At 33.1% G+C, this 20,935-nt stretch overlaps 2 protein-coding genes across 2 annotated transcripts; one reads left to right on the top strand and one right to left on the bottom strand.

Moving 5' to 3' along the window:
• Positions 1-10,850: 10,850 nt before the first annotated feature.
• LOC112517689 (protein FAR1-RELATED SEQUENCE 5-like) lies at positions 10,851-14,766 on the bottom strand. The gene is made up of 6 exons (XM_025125075.1): positions 14,490-14,766; positions 14,284-14,345; positions 12,534-13,333; positions 12,184-12,442; positions 11,532-12,101; positions 10,851-11,441 (listed from the first exon to the last, which is right to left on the bottom strand). The coding sequence occupies exons 1-6, from the start codon at positions 14,764-14,766 to the stop codon at positions 10,851-10,853; spliced, it is 2,559 nt and encodes an 852-aa protein (XP_024980843.1).
• A 2,591-nt stretch (positions 14,767-17,357) lies between these two features.
• Positions 17,358-19,485, top strand: LOC112518221 (60S acidic ribosomal protein P3-like). Its single transcript, XM_025125841.1, has 2 exons — positions 17,358-17,760; positions 19,140-19,485. The coding sequence occupies exons 1-2, from the start codon at positions 17,563-17,565 to the stop codon at positions 19,302-19,304; spliced, it is 363 nt and encodes a 120-aa protein (XP_024981609.1). The 5' UTR covers positions 17,358-17,562; the 3' UTR covers positions 19,305-19,485.
• Positions 19,486-20,935: the final 1,450 nt, after the last annotated feature.

Below are 20,935 nucleotides of genomic sequence, written 5' to 3'. Positions count from 1 at the left end.
ATATATATATATATATATATATTGATAATTGTAAACACAATTCATTTTTTATTTTTATATAATAAGATTTGTTTTGCAAAAATATCAAAATAAGATAATCTTATGACTCAAAACTCATGAGCTAACACAATATAAGATTTATTTTGTCAAAATAAAGTCATCCAAATAAGATAACCTTATAACTCAAACCTCATGAGTTGACACAATGAATCTCAACCACAATACATCAATACCTCAATACTCAACTCTCATGATGTCATCTCAATAATCTTGGTTCTTTTTTAATATATATATATATATATATATATATATAGAGAGAGAGAGAGAGAGAGAGGTTATACACATCTCTTTGTTCCAATCTTTCTATCTCTCATCAAAGTAGGATATGTCAAACTCAACCACAAATAACCAATACTTCAATATATAGATACCTAATTAACTCATGGTGCACCTAATTACCTCTTGGTTCTTCTTTATATATATATATATATATATATATATATATATATATATATACATATAGACACACACGTGTGTGTGCGCACACACACACACACATAGGGGTACTCAAAAACTCGACCAACCCGATCAACCCAACCCAACCTAACGCAAAATAACCCAACCCAACCTAACGCAAAATAACCCAACCCGAAGCAACCCGATGTTTAATCGAGTTGTAAAATTGTCAAACCGTAGGTATTCGGTTACTATTATTTGAACTCAACCCAACCCGATGAACCTGATATCCTTTTATTTCTTGGATTTAATATAATTGTTGAATTTCTATTAATATATATATATTAGACAATTACACTATCATGTATGCATTTCATATACACATATTTTCAATATATTCATATCTCTATATAACTCATTCAGTAACTGTGAACATATATATGTAAATTGAGAAAATTAACTGAATGTGATATATGTAAGAAATATGAATAAGTTGTATCAAATGGTTGATGATGAAAAAGAAATTGTGAGTAGAGAAATAACATATTCAAGGTTAGAAGAATATTTTAATATACCAAAGTATCAACCCGACTAACCCGTACGGGTTGGGTTGGGTTAGGTTGCACTTTGGTTTGGGTTGGGTTGGGTTAAAATTTTTAACCGCAAGCATTGGGTTGGGTTGTTCAAATGTCCTCAACCCGATCAACCCAACCCATGATCACCCCTACACACACACACACACACACATATATATATATATATATATATTGATAATTGTAAACACAATTCATTTTTTATTTTTATATAATATGATTTGTTTTGCAAAAATAGGGTTATCCAAATAAGATAATTTTATAACTCGAGACTCATTAGCTAACACAATATAAGATTTATTTTGCAAAAATAAAGTCATCCAAATAAGATAACCTTATGACTCAAACCTCATGAGTTGACACAATGAATCTCATCTTTCTTTCTTATACACACCTCTTTATTCCAATCTTTCAATCTCACACCAATGTGGGATATCTCAATATCAACCACAATTCATCAACATCTCAATACTCAATTTTCATGATACCACCTCAATATTCTTGGTTTTTTTATTAATATATATATATATATATATATATATATATATTATACACATCTATATAGATACCTAATTACCTCATGGTGCATCTAATTACCTCTTGGTTCTTCTTTATATATATATACACACACACACATAGACACACACACACACACACACATATATATATATATATATATATATATTGATAATTGTAAACACAATTCATTTTTTATTTTTATATAATAAGATTTATTTTATAAAAATAAGGTCATCCAAATAAGATAATCTTATGACTCAAGACTCGTGAGCTAACACAATATAAGATTTATTTTGTCAAAATAAAGTCATCCAAATAAGATAACCTTACGACTTAAACCTCATGAGTTGACACAATGAATCTCATCTTTCTTTCTTATACACACCTCTTTATTCCAATCTTTCAATTTCACACCAATGTGGGATATCTCAAAATCAACCACAACTCATCAACATCTCAATACTCAATTCTCATGATGCCACCTCAATACCCTTGGTTCTTCTTTATATATATATATAGAGAGAGAGAGCGGGATGTTATTCTACACCCTTTGCCATTCCTACACCCTATGCAACCCTCATCTCAACCATTCAATTTTTAATCAATGATCCAGATGCATCTCATGGCATAATTGTAATAAAAATGAACTTATGAAACACGCGCCTTATAGATTGAGGGCAAATAAGGGTAAAATTGGAATTGTGAATTGCATCTATTCTAAGAAATGATGCTAAGAGATTACGAATGCGATAATCACTCTGCATTGTATTACATTAGCGAGATTCATTGAAGATTCACAACATACGATTACGAAGAACGAGCAATGGCAGACAATCTTCAACCTGGTATTGCAATTGCAGCAAATCGAGGTAATCGTATGGTTGATTCCATTTAGTATAGCTATTTTATACAATCTTATTGTTCGATATGTCTATGATTCAGTAAGGAAAAGGAGCGAGAGAATCATGATCAGAAATTCCTTCTCCAAGTTCAAGAACACGGTTGCAAATCCTATTGTTTTAGACGAGGATGAACCTGACGATTTTGAGATGAACCAAGCTACATTTCAACCTGCTGAACCAGTTCTTCCATTTCCACCAGCAGAGGACTCAACGAATTTCGATGGTTAGTAAATATTAAAGCTCGATGATTTAGGGTTGGCTAGATTATTAAGTTCTTGGTATGCAGATTTGTTTTACATTTTGCATTTGAATATGGCTTCATCAGTACCTATATACTCATGGTGGACTCCTTCTAAATTAGGCATACCATCAACTTCTCCCACTAAACCAAAACACTTCCTTTGGCCTGTTTCATCTTCTTCACAATAACCTGATTCTGCTACTGCTACTGCTAGTGCTTCATTCATTCATCCATTGATTCCATCAACTATGTATGATTATATTTTCATCGATTGATGCAAACCAAATAATTCAGTTGCATCAAAACGCCAATTAGTAGCTCAATTGAGTGATGGGGATTTTTAAAAATAGCTGATAAAGGACTTTTGGTTATATATGACATTAAACAACTGTCAAAAATTTTAATTAGGGAAGAAATTTATAGAGACATTAGTCAAGAACCAAAATCAACTCATATTGATAAGTTAAGGCTTTGATAATCGTTATTCCCAACTGTCTAGAGTGATGTTTTTAGTAATATTTTATAATACTTCCAAACATGTTAGTTTATACGAAGATGAAGTTGATTGTATTACAATGAACCCAGATTTCCAGATGCATCTGGTTTCATTAGTTATGCATTTTTGTCTGCTAGGAGACAACCAGTTGCACCATAAGATAAAATCTTATGCGATTATCTGTGCTTTTCTTACACAATGGTACTATAGGCAGGTTATAGAGTGATGTTTTTAGTAATATTTTATAATGCTTCCAAACATGTTAGTTTATACGAAGATGAAGTTGATTGTATTACAATGAACCCATATTTCATGATGAATCTGGTTTCATTAGTTATGCATTTTTGTCTGATCATGTCAACTATTTATATCTGTCTAAATTAATATTTCCAATGATCTAGAAAATGATGAATTCATTTTGAGCAGATATTGCTAAATGTCGTTTCATCATGAATATACCAATCATGAATATGGCTTCATCAGTTATAAATTTTTGTAATCCTCATGTTATCTTCTAATGCTCTGCTTAACTACTTTTCTAGTTGTCATTTTGAGATTCACCTCAACATAGTTTTCCAGTCTCTGCTTCTTACACTTGGCTACTTTGTTGATTTTGTTGTTTTCAACTTTGCACTATGATGTTGTTTGTTGTATTTTTTCTTTTTTGTTGGAAGCAAATACTGCTACTGCTTCTGCTACTGCTAATGCTACTGCTAATGCTACAGCTACTGCTAATGCTACTACTACTGGTACTTCTTCATTCATTCATCCATTGATTCCATCCAATGCTTCACAAAACCAATTATGTATGAATATAATTCCATTGATTACATTTTAAAGATGATGATGTTGATGATTATGATAGCTGCCTATGTCAAGTCTTAGTTGATAAAACATTCATCCACTAATCCTCATGCACACCATAACATGACATTCAAAGGAGCTCACTTAGCTTGTTCATTGAATTAAAACAATATGCATCTTAGCTTGTTCATTGTACCTACTAAGATTTAATCTAATTGTAATAAAACCAGCTGCAGCTCAAGTTGCTGGCCCAGTTCATACAGTAGAAGAAGAAGAAGCAGATGACTCAACAAATTGCAATGGTTAGTGAAGTTTAACTTTAACTTCGTACCTACTAATATTTAATCTAATTGTAATAAAACCAGCTGCAGCTCAAGTTGCTGGCCCATTTCATAAAGTAGAAAAAGCAGATGACTCAACCCATTGCAATGGTTAGTGAAGTTTAACTTTAACTTGCTTTGAATGCTTAAACACCAGCTTTGCATTAAGCATTATGTCACAACTTCAATTAGTTAAATACAGTTAGTTGGCCACCTAGGAGTTAAGTATCATTTACCACTTGGATTAGCATTTCATTATGTATGTCTTATGTACTTTAACTTGATAGAACAAGCTGATGTGAAGATGAATCTTGGTTCATCAATTTTCAATAACCTGGTTTCATTAATTTTAATGAAGAAAGTTACATTGTTTTTTTGACTATATGGTATGATTGTTTGTATAAAACTGTCCAAGTGAAACCAGTTGCAGTCCAAGTGAACCCAGTTGATGTCCAAGTGAACCCAGTTGCAGTCCAAGTGAACCCAGTTGATGTCCAAGTGAACCCAGTTGCAGTCCAAGTGAACCCAGTTGATGTCCAAGTGAACCCAGTTGCATTTGAAAATGTCGAATCAGGTATTCCATCCCAAGAATCAGATGACTCAATATAAAATCAAAACAGAGAAGCATAAAATCAAAAAATAATGCTTAATTCAAAGTTGGTGAATTTTGCTTATAAAATCAACACAGATAAGCATAAGCTACTCCAGATGCCATCAGCTCAAAAAACCCAAAACATATATCAGTCAATATCTACATAGCTCTATCTATTCATTTCAACTTGTTCCCCAAACCAAAACTTTAACTTGCTTTGAATGCTTAAACACCAGCTTTGCTTTAAGCATTATGTCACAACTTCAATTAGTTAAATACACATAATTGGCCACCTAGGAGTTAAGTATCATTTACCACTTGGATTAGCATTTCATTATGTATGTCGTTTATGTACTTTAACTTGATAGAACAAGATAATGTACTGATGAATTTGGGTTCCTCAATTTTCAATTACCTGTTTTCATTTATTTTAATGAGCAAAGTTACATTGTTATTTTGATTATATGGTATGATTGTTTGTATAAAACTGTCCAAGTGAACCCAGTTGCAGTCGAAGTGAACCCAGTTGAAGTCCAAGTGAAACCAGTTGCATTTGAAAATGTCGAATCAGGTATTCCATCCCAAGAATCAAATGACTCAATATACCCACTATTAATCACTGTCATTCTACCCACTGTCTGTTGTTAGGTTATGGTACATTATGCATTATCATTACGAAAATGAAATTGAACATACAGAACTGACATTGTAGACCTTAAATGTTTTCACTTATTATTCAGTTTTTTTTTAAATCATTAGTAATAATGTTTTGATCATGTTAGTGAATTTTGCCTGTAAAATCAAAACAGAGAAGCATAATCTACTCCAGATGCCATCAGATCAAAAAACCCAAAACAGATATCAGTCAGTATCTACATAGCTTTATCTATTCATTACAAGTATCTGCTTCTCACACTTGGCTACTTTAGTCCTTGTATAGTTGATTAATTGCTCTGTTTTGTTTTTGGATTTGTTTATGATGTTGTTTTCAACTTTGCTATCTGCTGTTGTTTGGTGTATTTTTTCTTTTTTGTTGGAAGCGAATTAACAAAGAGTTGTATCAAGAATAAAAAGATTACCATTGGTTCACTATGTATGAATCTATTTTCATCTAGAATCTGGCTTCATCGGTACTTATATAGTTATCTAGAATCTCATCTAATTATTACTGTTCTTACACATATGTCAGCTAAAGCTCAAGTTGCTGACCCAGTTCTTACAGTCGAAGAAGCAGATGACTCAACAAATTGCACTGGTTAGTGAAGTAGAACAAATATTCTTACCAAAATGTTCATTGAACATGTATGATGCTCCTCCATTGAACAATTATTTAACAAAATTCAATCTGATTAACCAACCACAATCTGTGTCAATCAGATGATGGTCGTGAAGTTGTAATTAGATCAAGACGGAAGAGAGCAAAAACAAATATAGATACAGTTACTGGTGTAGTCAAGAAAGATGTCATAACTGAAAATGTACTCGGGATTGGTAAGTTATATCTAAATACAATCAAGTTAACATTTACTCTTTATAAATATGCATTTTATATTGAAGTGAACTTATTGACCGTACAATGCAGCATCAATGGAACATGAAAAAAGTCCTTTGATGTGCACCAGAAGCAAACGTCAATATGGGACAGTAGATGAAGTTTGCCATACTGATAAAGAAACTAGAAATATAGGTGAGAATTCATTATATAAATGATGTGATATTTGTTTCATTATTCGAGTAGATAAAATCACATGACATATGCATTGCGACACTAACATCTTCATTGTTTGGTTTAAAACATTTGCATTAGGACACAACCGGCGAAAGAGTATTGCATTAGATGAAACAAAGGATGGGGGAAAAGATGAAGCGAATAAAGGTAAGGAACGATTAGAAGATTCTGATTCAAGTGAAGGAAATCATTGCGGATTGGAGAATTTGAGAACTAGAACGTCACCAAGAACGTTATATCAGACAATCGTTGGTTCAAATGACGCCCAAAAGAATGTGGTTAAACAAATGGGGCTTGGCGCTTTATTAGAAATGACAATTAATGGAGTGCCATCGAAGCTTGGTTTTTACGTTGTCGACAACCTTGACGTGAAGAAGATGGAGTTGAAGGTTGTGAATGGTGGAATACCAATCACAATTGAATCAATCCATGAATTGTTGGGTTTGAGAATGGGAGGAGTTGATATTCTAGAGATGGATGAAGTAGAGGATTCAAAAAATATGACAGCTAACTAGAGGAAACAGTTTGGTAAGAAAAAGATGCGGCCGAAAGACATTATGAAGATAATACAAAGTTCAGGAGATGCAGGGTTCAACTTCAAACTGAATTTTCTTGTTCTCTTCGTGAATCTGATGGTTGAATGTAATAGGATGGGATGCTGCAATTTTGGGTTCCTATCTAGAATAGAAAGTGAGGATGTCATACCAGAAATAGATTGGTGTAAGTACATCTATGGTAAGATAAAAACAAGCAAGTCAAGATGGAGAAGGGATAGTAGAATGTGCTTCTATGCTGGACCGTTGACATACCTCGCTGTAAGTTTTTCTCTATATATAAAACTACAAAAAAGCTTTACATAACAAAACCAATATTTCATTTGCAGTTGTTATATGTGGAAGCGACGATAAGTCCAAAAATTGTGGTGGAGCACAAGGGCCATGCAATCTCAGCATGGAACCTTGATTTGTTAAAGAAAAGACAATCAACAGAGATTAAAGACGGAGGGTTCTAGCTATTACCTCTACGATCTAAAGCTGAATCAAGTGAAGATGTTCATCACCGTTACGCTTCAAATCAAGAGAATATTGGTGAAACATCAACACCGACACATTTGAGCAAAGAGGTTTGATTTATGTATTGTATTTTTCATGAAACCACAATTTCGTTTAACACACCATATGATGTTTCATTTAACACACAGTGATTTAATGAATCATGTTTCAATTAACAAACAGTGATGCATCTGGCTTCATCAGATATTAAGTTGTCAATCTAGCCTTATTTTTTCTTGCATCTAATTTTAGTTTGTTATCTTTTGTAGTTCATCTTCTAGTAATTATTCAAGTATGGTTTTAAGTCATTCCTCCTTGCTTTTGTTTTATTTTCTAGCAAAGAGGGTTAAAATCATTTATTGTGTGGGTGTAAAAAAATGACATAATGCAAGAGAGAGCAATGAGTTCTTGTCAATTTACAGCTGCCATATCCTGCAGCATTCCTGCTGTCACTTGTTCATTTAATAGATAAGACTTATTACTTTAAGTTAGCACTTTCTAATACATTTAAATGTCAACAAATGCAGGATCATGTTCAACGTATAATTATTAAGATCGCTGTTGTTTTAAGTGCAAGAGTAGAGGCTGAGATGGAAATTAAAGAAGCGATGTCCAAGTTTCCAGATGAAGAAGAATTCAAGCAATACAAGAAACAGCTGGATGACATGTTCAATGAAGGAGCATGTAACACGACACATGACACTCATTCCAGTGGATTGAAGGATCATTCAAGTGCAAAAAATGATGGACATCCTTCATTGGATATTGTTGCAAGTAAGCCAAGTGGGTTCAATGAAAAACCATTGCCCACAGTTTGGTTAAGCCCTGGTTTCATTGAAGCAGTTGACAAAGTAGTTGAAAATACTATATCAACGTCAAAGACGAAAAGACCATATGCAGCCATTACTCCTCCAAAGTTTGATTTGGGTATTAGTCCAATGAAGCAATTGGAGCCTTTGTCAATGCTATTGCATGAAGAGGCTGAATGTATAGAAAGATGTCCTTCGGTGGAAAGATGTAATGTATCCAAAGATGCAAAGAAATATCACGTGGAGCGAGCGACAAGACGTGAACTAAAGTTGGCTGACCATCTCAGGTCCCCTTTTGTTATCAGAGCAGTTGACCTGAACGTAACGCCAGAAGCAAGAAAAATACATGAATGGGCAGTTGTTGGGCTTGGAGGAAAGTAGTAAGTTCATTATTATATGAAAATTTCTTTGTTCAATTATTACCACCATGTCATCTGTCTTCATATTTTATTTATCATTTCGACGGTTTTAAATGCAGCGAGTTGTTGTTTTCAACACCAAACGATACGAAGCTTCATCGGCATGCAATTGAAAGCTTGGGGCGTACAACTACAATTTACGTAAGTGTGATAGACGCATGGGCGACATTGCTTAACTACGAGGAACGGTTTCGGAACAGGGATTCCTTGCGTCGTTATTTTTTTAACACGGAAGTTATGGTACGTGAGAAGGATAATATTTTAAATAGCATTTTTTTTTCATTGTCTAACAGCTTCATCAATATAAACCATAGATACATCGTTGCTTATGACAGGGAGACACTAAGCTAAGATCTAAGAGCGTCAATTATAATACCCAATACGCACTTTTCAAAAAGGGTATGAACACAATATAATGATCAATATAATTGTACAACCTCATCAAAACCACAATTGTCAATACCTGACGTTATTTTTGATCATTATCATTTTTGATCATTATATTGTGTTCATAACACCGTACATTGCACTTGCCTATTCGCGGCATGTTTTTGACACTTTTACGTCATATATCATTTTGTTTAAAGATTGTGTTTGCTTTTTTTTTGTTGACAATCACATAGAATAACGTCAGGTATTGACAATTGTGGTTTTGATGAGGTTGTACAATATTTGAGTTCATGGTTTGGCAAATTGTTAGACGTTGATCAGTCTATTATTATGAGCTTTTTTAATTAAAGAATCGTGTTTCAATGACCCCAGATTCATAAGTTATAACAACATCACCACTAGAAAGATCTATCTGGTACTCAAGTTGATGTACATTTGATTCATATAGTTAAGTATATCAAATAAGATACTAATACGGAGTTTTGTTCTCGTTTTGTCAGTCTATTATAAAGAATGGATGAATAGTTGATTATTCTGAAAAGACTATTCAGGCAAGTATAAGTTGATAACTTGATTACTTATTTTTAATACATTAAGATTAGTACTTAATATGTAATTTTTAATGTAGATAAATTATAAAATGATCTGTAATCTTCCGTAGGTGACGGATTCTATGCCATTCATGTAGTCTATGCCGTAACTGTTGTCTTGAACAAGTAAGTTTACTATTACATTTCATCATATGGCAGGACAATTCATTTAGTTCATCGATCTCCTTTATCATGTTGTTTATGTAGGTTAACGCCCGCATGTTACTAATTGATGAACCTAGTTTCATCAGTACAATGCAAAGATTTTTTACATACTGATGAACCCAGATTCATTATGAAGCTTGTATTAACCATTATGCATCAAACCACCTGATTACTATTGTACTTAGATTACATAAAGTTTACTAATGAACTTAGATTACATAATTGGTGAACCAGAATTCATCAGTACATTTTACATGCCCTTACATGATGCCATAAAGTTTACTNTGGTGAACCAGAATTCATCAGTACATTTTACATGCCCTTACATGATGCCATAAAGTTTACTAATGAACTTAGATTACATAATTGATCTGATGAACCTGGTTTCATAAGTACATTTCATATGCCTTCACATGATGACATAACGTTTACAAATGAACTTAGATTCATACTTAATATGATGAATACTGGTTTCACAGGTACATCTTATACGTTGCCATTAGTTTATCATGAATCACTACACACATAGGTGAATGAAGTGTAGTGATACGACAACAATATAATCCAGTAACTTAAATCTCAACAATATAACCAAATAACATTTCAAAATTAAATGATATGAAAAACTTAAAAATATAACTTAAATGTAATCAAAGTGAACTAAAATCCATCAATACAATCCAATAACATTGTAATCAAAGTGAACTAAAATCCATCAATACAATCCAATAACATCTCAAAATTAAATGATACGAAAAAATCAAAAAGATAGCTTAAATGTAATCACGCTTCGGACAATTCCGAGAATCATGTGTAGCCATCTGACCACATAGTCGACACTTTCTCTTCTGCTTTTTTCCGTTTGAAATTGCTTTCTCTGCAGCGCTAATAAGTCTCTTACCAGTWCCACAACCTTTGTTTCGAATACCGGTGGGAGGAAGAACATCAACAGTTTCGGGTTGAGATACTCCAAGAAACTCTTTAATAGACGATGTGGTCTCTTCAGTGTGTGACTGTAAAGGAAGTTCAATGTCAACCTTTGAATCCCATTGTTCGAGTTGGTCAACAAATCTTGACAAAATGTCTTTTTCATTTCGGACTCTACCTAAGATACGTTCAAAATATGAATAAGCCAAACTCATCAATCTCTCTTTCTCTGCATCAACTTCACCATATCTGAAACGTGCTGGTAACCACTCCACGGGAACTAGATCGCGTCGCCAACGACGAAGTATATATTTATCGGGGATTCTGTCAACCTCGTCATTTAACATCACCTTCAGAGCGTGACGACATAAAATCCCATTACGAACAAAACAATTGCAACTGCAATCGTAGGAGTTTTCCATCTTGTTCTTAATCACCTATTATATGGGAGGAGGTTTCATCATATTGTTCGTTAAAATAATATTGTACAATAAGGGGTACAAAACGAAATTGGACAAAGTAAATACCGTGTACTTTGTTGTGACCATCGAAGCCTTGTTCTTGTGAGTAATGGTGTACACTCTGGTTTCACTAACGTCGGTGAATCCATCCCAGCCACAAAGCCAAACAGCCTTTCTTAACTCTTTCTGAATTTCGAAAAATATCGTCCGTGTATACACCTCTGCTGCATGAGCTTCTAACTTGCAAGGGGACACCAATCGAGGAATCGTGCTCTTGGTTGTCACCTCTAGTGACCCATGTGTTACCTGTTGACTTTCAATTGCATTATCAAAAGGACGAAGGAAAACAACAAGATCATGCCAAAAATGTGCATAAACGTTAAAAAACGCATTGATGCTCTCTGACGTGGATGTTGTTTTCATTAGGCCTGACATATGATAATCCTTATAGTAAGCCGGAATCCACGACTCCCTAATATTGTACAATTCATCAAACCATGGATCTCCACGTAATCCATAAAAATCGATCAGATTGTTCCATTGCATCTCAAATTCATTAGGACCAAGGTGAACGTTCCACACCAACTTATTAAATTCGCTAACGAACTGCGTGCGGTGTTGGAGGTAATTACTAATCTGCGAAATAAACCATCAAAACAATTGCATAAAAAATGAAAATGAACAAAAAAATTACTACAAAAACTATCATCTTAATTACCTTCGATTTCACCTTTTTAGTGATATGCCACATACACAATCGATGCCTGGATTCAGGAAATGCAATGGRAATTGCTTGTTTCATCGACGCACATTGGTCGGTTATAACGAAACGTGGTTGACGTCCATGTGCTTTTACAAACGCTTTTAATACCCATGTGTAATCAACTACAGATTCATTATGAATCAATGCAGCTCCAACAACAACGGATTTCTTATGATTGTATATTGCAACGAACGGAACAAATATTATAGCATGCCTATCAAAAATAAACAATGAAAATTAATACAAGGTACAAGATAGAGTATTAATAAAACCAACATAATATTTTAATATCAACTACAACTTACTTGTTGGTCCTAAACGTTGCATCAAATGATATTGCATCGCCAAATTCCCTATAATTTGATCGTGCAGTCTCATCAGCCCAAAAAATTGCTAACAACTCCTTGTCATCACACTTGTACTCGAAAAAAAACTCAGGACAAACCTTCCTCCTGTTAGCCATCACATTTAATAACATTTGTGCGTCTTTATTGCCAACAAAATATGCCATATCGCGTTTGAAGTTTTGATGATCTCTTACAGTGCCACCCGATGAATCTACACCACCCTTAACGGCTTTCATGAATCTATGAGATTTGGTGACGCCAACCTTGGAACTAGAACCATGAAATATATTCTTATGATCAGTGTAGTGGAGTTGCCTTTTGGAACGGGAAAACCTCATCTCCTCTTCATTAAAAAGGATGTGATTGTGCTGCTCAACGAACTTGTAAACTTCATATTGGTTCAGTTCTTTAACAAGGTGAATTTTTAAACATGCTCCACAACCGGAACGTTTGATATTTGAATGTCGGATTGTACGACCACCTGGAATAACATCTAAGGAATCAAAATACTTACTTTGTGGCCTCCCTTCCTTACTACACACATAAAATCGGGACGTGATACGACCAAKCTTATTTATCTTCTTGTTAGATAAACGTACATCAAACCCAGCTTCATTGGCATATTTCCGATACATTTTCTTAGCCGATTCTACAGACTCAAAAGAATCACCAACCTTAGGTTTATATTTTACRTCTACACTAGGAAACCAATATTTCAACCCATCAGACGTTTTGCCCCATGTCTTGATATTGATAATCTACAACAATAACCAAAATGAATCTTTATATTAATGCAATTGTATCGTAAAGCCGCTTTTAGATTCAAAACAGTAACACAACAACATGATTATAACTTGATGAATATGTCGGCAAAAGACAGAATGTAGGTAATAAGACATAATGTAGGTAATCATACTTTGACATACTGACATATAGCGTATACATGAAATTATTCGCTAATGAATCTAATTTCATGAATAATTTCATTGATTACCTTTTAAAGATGATGATGATGATTATGATAGCTTACTATGTCAATTGTTGCTAAAACATTCATCTATTAATCCTCATGCACACCATAACATGACAGTCAAGGAGCTCACCGTTAACTCCTCTCGAACCGACTGGATCGTGGGCTTGTGCGAGGTGGTATTGGGTGAACGGTTAGCCATATTAGAAAGGTGTGGTCATGGGTATCATGTTGAGTGCCTAGAAGCATGGTTCAAAGAGCATACAAACTGCCCACTCTATATAACCCCTGTCTCTCTCTTGTTACATTGTTGCATTGCTGAATTATTTGTTGTTTTATACACTGATGAATCTGATTTCATCAGTATCTATTATAACTCCTATCTCTCTCTTGTTACATTGTTCACTGAATTATTTGTTGCTTTATAATGAAGCCAGATGCATCTTCGTGTCATCAAATACACAAGCACGAGCATGCACATTCTGCAATGACCATATACCGTACAAGAGTATGAATTATTTGATGACACTGATGAATTTGGTTTCATCAGTATCCATTATAACCCCTGTCTCTCTCTTGTTACATTGTTGCATTGCTGAATTATTTGTTGTTTTATACACTGATGAATCTGGTTTCATCAGTATCCATTATAATCCCTGTCTCTCTCTTGTTACATTGTTCACTGAATTATTTGTTGTTTTATAATGAAGCCAGATGCATCTTCGTGTCATCAAATACACAAGCACGAGCATGCACATTCTGCAATGAACCCATATGCAGTACAAGAGTATGAACAAGTTCTTCCAACAGTTGATAAAAGTGCAGACTATGGTGTTCATTGATCATTTAGAATGCTATGACAGCAATCAACAAACTCTGGATTGTCTTTTGGGTTTCATTACATGTTTCCAGTTCTTACAACAGTTACGACAACAAAACATTACCTTCATTTTCATTACTCAAGGACGCAACATCATCATCGTCAAACTCTGCAGAAACTCCGTCCGTAATCGAGTCACTACGCTCAGGTATTGTTTCATTTTGACGAATGCACCCATCATCATCCCTAGCTGAGTAATTGCATTTATCTTGTGTTGTACCATCATTAGTTGCAGTTGCAAATTCACGATCATGAACAACACCTTTACGTTTACCATTAGCGCCATCGATTTCATCAAAGATATCCTTGACGAATGTCTCGTTGAAGGAGATGGGATCCATAGGAGTATGATTTGTTGTTATTCTAGAAAATGCTTCCATCGATTCCATCATTTTGTTAAAAGAAAAGTATTATTTAGTAAGGTTTTAATTACCATATCAGTTTCAGTTATTAATAGTAATTATATGGCTTCATAATTAATAAGATATTTATTGATATTATTTAAAAATAATTATTATTATTATATAAAATTAACAAATGACAATATTAACCTTTTCATTTAAAAAAAATTTATAAAAATAAAATAGAATTCAATGATTGGTTAAAAGGGAGGTTGCAAGGGTTGTACAAATAGGGGAGGTTGTAAAAGAAATATACCCTATATTACACAGGGGGTATTTTAAATTAGGAAAACTCTAGACATTAACTCTGAAAGAAAACTTTGAACATTAACTCTGAAACACAAGAATTCAGAGTTTTATTGTTAGGTTGGAAAATAACTCTGGGCTTAACTCTAATAAATATCGAACAAGTAAGGAAGGCGTGGAGTGCACACTTGTTTGAGTTTATTTTGATCTAGGGGCGAATCCCCTAAACGACGGGGGTCCGGGGCAGCGCCCCCGATGGCAGGGTCCAAGGGGCTGCCAGCCCCTGGCTGGGTCAGCTTGGAAATTTGTTTTTCGGGTAATATTGCTTTGTGAAAAAAAAAATCAAAAATCCGAATTTGAAATTTTAAACCCGGTTTTGATGACCACTCAAGAGTTAAATTCAGACTTACAACTCTGAATTTTCCCAGAGTTATGTTACAAGTGTGGAGGCCACTTTAGAGTTAAATTCAGACTTAAATTCATAGTTCAATTCAGACTTACAACTCTCAATTTTTTCAGAGTTATGTTGTAAGTCTGGAGGTCACTTCGGAGTTAAATTCAGACTTAAATTCAGTTAAACCACGAAAATAGGAAAATAAACGTGTAGAGGGACATATGTCACTTAAATAGGCATATTTGAACCGTAAGTGAAATTGTGTCTAGATACATGTTTATGCGGGAAAAATCAATAACCATCGCACAGAAACACGACACGTGTCTCCAAAATTACTTATTTGTTAGGTATATATATATATATATATATATATATATATATATATATATATATTATAGAGTGAATTACACTAGTTGTCCTTGTGGTTTACTTAAATTTTATTTTGGTCCCTAAAACAAAATATCTACATTGGTATCTAACATTTTATTTTCATAACACTCATGGTTCTTTCACTTAACAATGTTAGTTAACAACCATTATGAATGACTAATCGGTCTTTCAACAAACTATAAGAACTCAAAGTGTAATATGCTCTAAACTTTAATGTGATTCACGATTGTTTTTTAAATTTTTATTAGAAAATATTTATATATATTCAATGACAAATCAAATTTCTTAAAATAAAATACATATTAAATAAAAATACTTATATTTACTTAAAAACTATTAAATTTATAAAATAATTAGCACTGAAAAATCTCACGTTCAAGAAAACAAAGGAAATCAAGATAAATTTACATATTTTTTGAGTTGAGAATTGAAATATGTAAGCAAATTATCGAAAATTAAATTCAGTTAATGTGAGATTATTAATATATAGTCAAACTATATATAAATAAAATAACAATAAAATTGAAATTATAAGTTAAAATTAAGATTAAAAAATATTGATTATTCAAACAATTAAGACAAATTATCACAACATCAAAATTGGGTTTATATGATGTCAGAAAATTTTGTAGTCCTAATAGACCACTTCATAAGACTTAATTTATAGAAAAAAAAAATGTCATATTTAAAAGCATTGTAATAAGTTTATAGGACGTTTTTGTACGTCCTAACAAGTTTTTAGGACACTTATAATACAAAATGTTGCATTCACAATTTTATATGACACTATTTAAAAAAGTTTCATGTGAAAACAAGTGACCTATAAAAAGATTGGTTTTTAGGATGCTTAACTTTTTTGATGTTATATAAACTCGATTTTGTTGTAGTGATATTTTTTTCTTAAATTTTTTGAATAATCGTGTTTTAGTCTTAATTTATAATTTTTATTTTGTTATTATTTTAATTATTTCTAATGTGACTATTTATTAATAGTCTTACATTAACTTAACTTAATTTTTAATATTTTGCTCATATATTTAACTGACTATTTTGTGAGCAGAAGCCATTTTGTGAGTTTCTAACCCAAAAGACATGTGAATTGATCTTCATTTCCTTTGTTTGTTAAACTTGAGATTTTTAACGTCATAATGGATTTAATAATTTTTACATAAATATAAAGATTTTTATTTAACATTTACTAAAATTTAATTTATAATTGGATAGATAAAATATTTTTCTAACAATTTTTTTTAAAAAGCAATGAATCACATTAAATTTTAAAACAAATTACACTTTTGGTCCTTATAGATTCTTTAAAGACCAATTAGTCTTTCATAACGATTATCCACTAATGTTGTTAAGTAGAAAGACCAGAGTGTTATAAAAAATTAAGGAACATTAATGTATATAATTTAATTTAGGGACTAAATATAAAATTTGAACAAACTATAGGGACCACTAGTGTAATTCAGTCTATTATATACCATACCAAAAAATGAACCGCGGGGGTATCATCGATCATGGAGCTTGAGCCAACCAACCATTGAAGGGTGTTAACCCTGGGGGCAAAATTGTCTTTTGAAACAAACTAGGGTTTTTCATCTGTTAAAGAAGACACCTGCCTATATAAGACGAAAAATAACACAACAAACGCTCTCACACACCGCCGTTGCTTAAATTTCAACGAACCAGAAACATCACCGGAGATGGGAGTTTTTACATTTGTTTGCAAATGCTCCGGCGGCGAGTGGAGTGCGAAGCAGCTAAAGGGAGAACTTGAAGCCTCCGCCGATTCTACATATACTCTTCAGAGGAAGCTTGTTCAGGTCGCTCTTTCTAGCGACTCTTCCGGCGGTGTTCAATCTTCTTTCAGTTACGTCCTACCCGATTCTGCTGTTTTTCAGGTATAATTTTACCCCGACTTGGTGATATCTGTTTGTTTCTTACAAATTTATGTTCGATTTCGACTTTGGAATGATAAATTGTTGAAAGATCGTTAGTCATTATGAATTTAAGTTGTTTATTTATATGAAATCCCAGTAGTTAACACCAAATCCATTTTTTATATCTGATTTCGCTTAGATTTACCTAAAATTTGGTAGGAAATGTCACTATGCTCGATTTACTTTGTCTTCCGATTCAAATCTGGGATTTTCCGGCTGCAACTTTTTATGCTCTAAACTTCTATGCTTTTGCTGATGTTAGGGTACACATTGAGACATATAGTTGCTCTTTTGTAAACTTCAAAAGAAGTTCAAAACAACTTTTACCCTTTTCAGATGTAATTTTTGGATGAAATGACAATTCATTCAATTTCTAGAGGTTCAAAATTAAAATATTGAAATGGGACACTTTATAGCAAAGATAGTTTGTAAAGTGGATTCATTCTTTGGGACAGGGGAGTGCTAGTATTGTTTTGAACCATCTATGGTAGCAAATGAGAAACCAATTAATACATTAAGCTCTATGAAAAACCAAGATCGAGAGGCTGGAATGGAGGGTTTTATTAATTTTGATATCCATTCTGTCATACAACACTTGGTTTATTCTTCATCATCTGTGTCCTCAATTGGATTCACTTCAAATTCCAATTTAGTTATTGTCATTCAACTTCCCAAGTAAATTATCTTCATCCTTCAACCCACCATCTCAACTCTTCAAGCCAGCTTGGAGATGGCTTGGTACGGTTGGTATGCTTTTCTTAACATATCTAATTTTGTTTGAACTTGTTTGAAGTTTTTGCTACCAAAGTTAGTTTTGGGGTGGTATACTTGCACAAACAGACAAGGCTTTAAGTCAGTTTCTTTTGGGCTTAAGCTCCTTGTGGTCATTGGCTTTTAAGCCAAGCTAGCAAGCCGACTGTTGTTTCCCTGATTTACAAACAAATGTCTATCTGTTTGGTGTCAAACATTGAACTTTTCGGAAAAAAGCCTACCTTATGTGGGTCACTTAGAGCAGCTTACTGAACTTAATGAGATACAACTTACTAGGTCAGCTATACATGACTGTTTGATGGTGCTTATTTAGTAAGCTTCTTCCGGTGCTTTATGTAGAAAACCAAGTTTTTTCTCAAACCTGTCTCTTCCAATTAAAAAATGCCCTTACCATCTATGAAAAACTCTCTTAAACAAAAACAATCTCAATCTCTCAAACAAAAACAATCTCAATCTATACAGATAGATTAATCCACACAAATGGCTTCTTAGCATTTGGTTATACAATTTATATTAATTCCTAGAGAACATCTCCTACATATACAGACCTTTGAACTTGTTTTGTGCAGGTGATTATTGGTGGAGGAGGTGGTGGAGCTGCCATCGGAGCTGGAGCAGCTGCTGCATCAGCACCGTCTGGAGGTGCAGCTGCTGCCGAGGCACCTGCAGCTGAGGAGAAAAAGGAAGAGAAAGAAGAGAGTGATGACGACATGGGTTTCTCGCTCTTTGATTAAGTTTTCTATTTCTTTATACAATGTTCTGTTTCCCCCCAAGTTTTTAATGTTTATGGCTTCATCTTGTGAAGTTTTGATACTGTTGGTAGATTATGGATAATGAGGTTTTTGTTGAATTATGATGATGATGGATTATATCATGTTTCTGTTCTTTAAATGGTATTTTTGGATTGATTGATATTATTTTCTTTACTTGGAATAATTTGTTATTAGTTTAATATAATTCAATTTTCTCTGTGGTGGTTTGTTTTAATTTGGATACCATAAAAATTTGGTTTGGTTGGTTTGTTGTCAAGTCTTGTATGGATAAAACTGTCTAGGTGGATCAATATATCTGTATAGATTGATAACATTTTTGTTTGAAAGAATTTTTTATAGATGCAAAAATTGTGTTTTTTTTTATTGGAATGGACATGTTTAGAAACCACGAGACTTTTTGCATAAAGTTTACTGAAGAAATCAGATTTTACATCATTAATGTATCGTTGACTAAATAAGCTATATGAGTGTCATAAACTGTTAACTGACAGTTTAAGAGTGTTGTTTTCAAAAGGTTAGTCCTAAAACACCCAAAATGATTAAAAACTTGGTATAATGGAGATACACCAAAATGGATGTTGTAGGAGATTAAAATGAAAGCTTTTAACAAGAATAAGGGTTTAAAAAGGTTAGGAAGACTTGCAAATCATTTTTAGGAAGAACCTAAAAAACTAGGTCAATAATGGTGGAAATTGAGATGAAGAAGATGAACTCAGATCTTGGATCTAGGCTTGAAATCTTGATGTTTAGGAGCTCTTAAATGCTCTTGAAAAAATCAATTTTGGAGGAGGAATGTTCTTGGACCAAAAATGTGTGTGTGAGAGAGAGAGAGAGAAAGAGAGGGAGAGAAATGAAAAAAAAAATATGGAAGAAAATCGCATTTAAAGGAGCTACAGATGCTCGCAGGCATGAGCAAAATAGTTGTGCGAGGGCGAGTTATGCATAAATATAGTTCAGTCCACTTTTTGGAGTTTGTTTGCAGGCGAGAGCAAATTAGCTATATGGGCACGAGCAGTGCAATTTTCAGCCAAAAGTTGATAATTTTTTACCAAATGTGATAACGAACTCAACCAACATCTATAATATTTTTAAATGATTATATTAAGACCAAATTACATTAAAAAACTTGAAATTACGGATACTAAAAATCCGGTGTTAGATACAATTTTGCCACCTAAGCATGTGAACTAAAATCTGTAATTCTATCTTACCCTACCATTTTATTAGAATATACAATTAATTATTGTAATAAATGAAAACCATTATTTATACTATCTATGCTATATTATAAAATATTTGACAAAAACTCTTAAAAACCATTTTTTATGCGTAAAATACTGTTTATTAATGCATATTACTTAAAACTCAAGATTGCAAGTAAATTGTGCGTATTAAAGCTCCATATCTGAATTCGTGTAACTAACTGCAGATAAACATAATCAAATACAGGATAAATATCTCATTTTAAATATAAAAAATCAATAATACAATTAGGATAATCATTGAGTTTTAACAAGATACTTAATTATTATCTTTATAAAATGTTATATTATTAAACCAAAAATAAATTATTTCGTTATTAAACTTAAATT

This window comes from Cynara cardunculus (assembly GCF_001531365.2).
Source record: "Cynara cardunculus var. scolymus isolate 2C chromosome LG 9, CcrdV1, whole genome shotgun sequence".
In the NCBI taxonomy this organism is placed as follows: Eukaryota; Viridiplantae; Streptophyta; class Magnoliopsida; order Asterales; family Asteraceae; genus Cynara; species Cynara cardunculus.
This window is presented reverse-complemented; position numbering and strand designations above follow the sequence as displayed.

What these genes read in the sequence shown, in the direction of transcription:
- LOC112518221 (XM_025125841.1), top strand. Translation starts at nt 17,563, where the DNA reads ATGGGAGTTTTTACATTTGTTTGCAAATGCTCCGGCGGCGAGTGGAGT. An exon ending in CCGATTCTGCTGTTTTTCAG is followed by an intron (nt 17,761 to 19,139) that starts GTATAATTTTAC and finishes TGTTTTGTGCAG; the next exon opens with GTGATTATTGGTGGAGGAGG.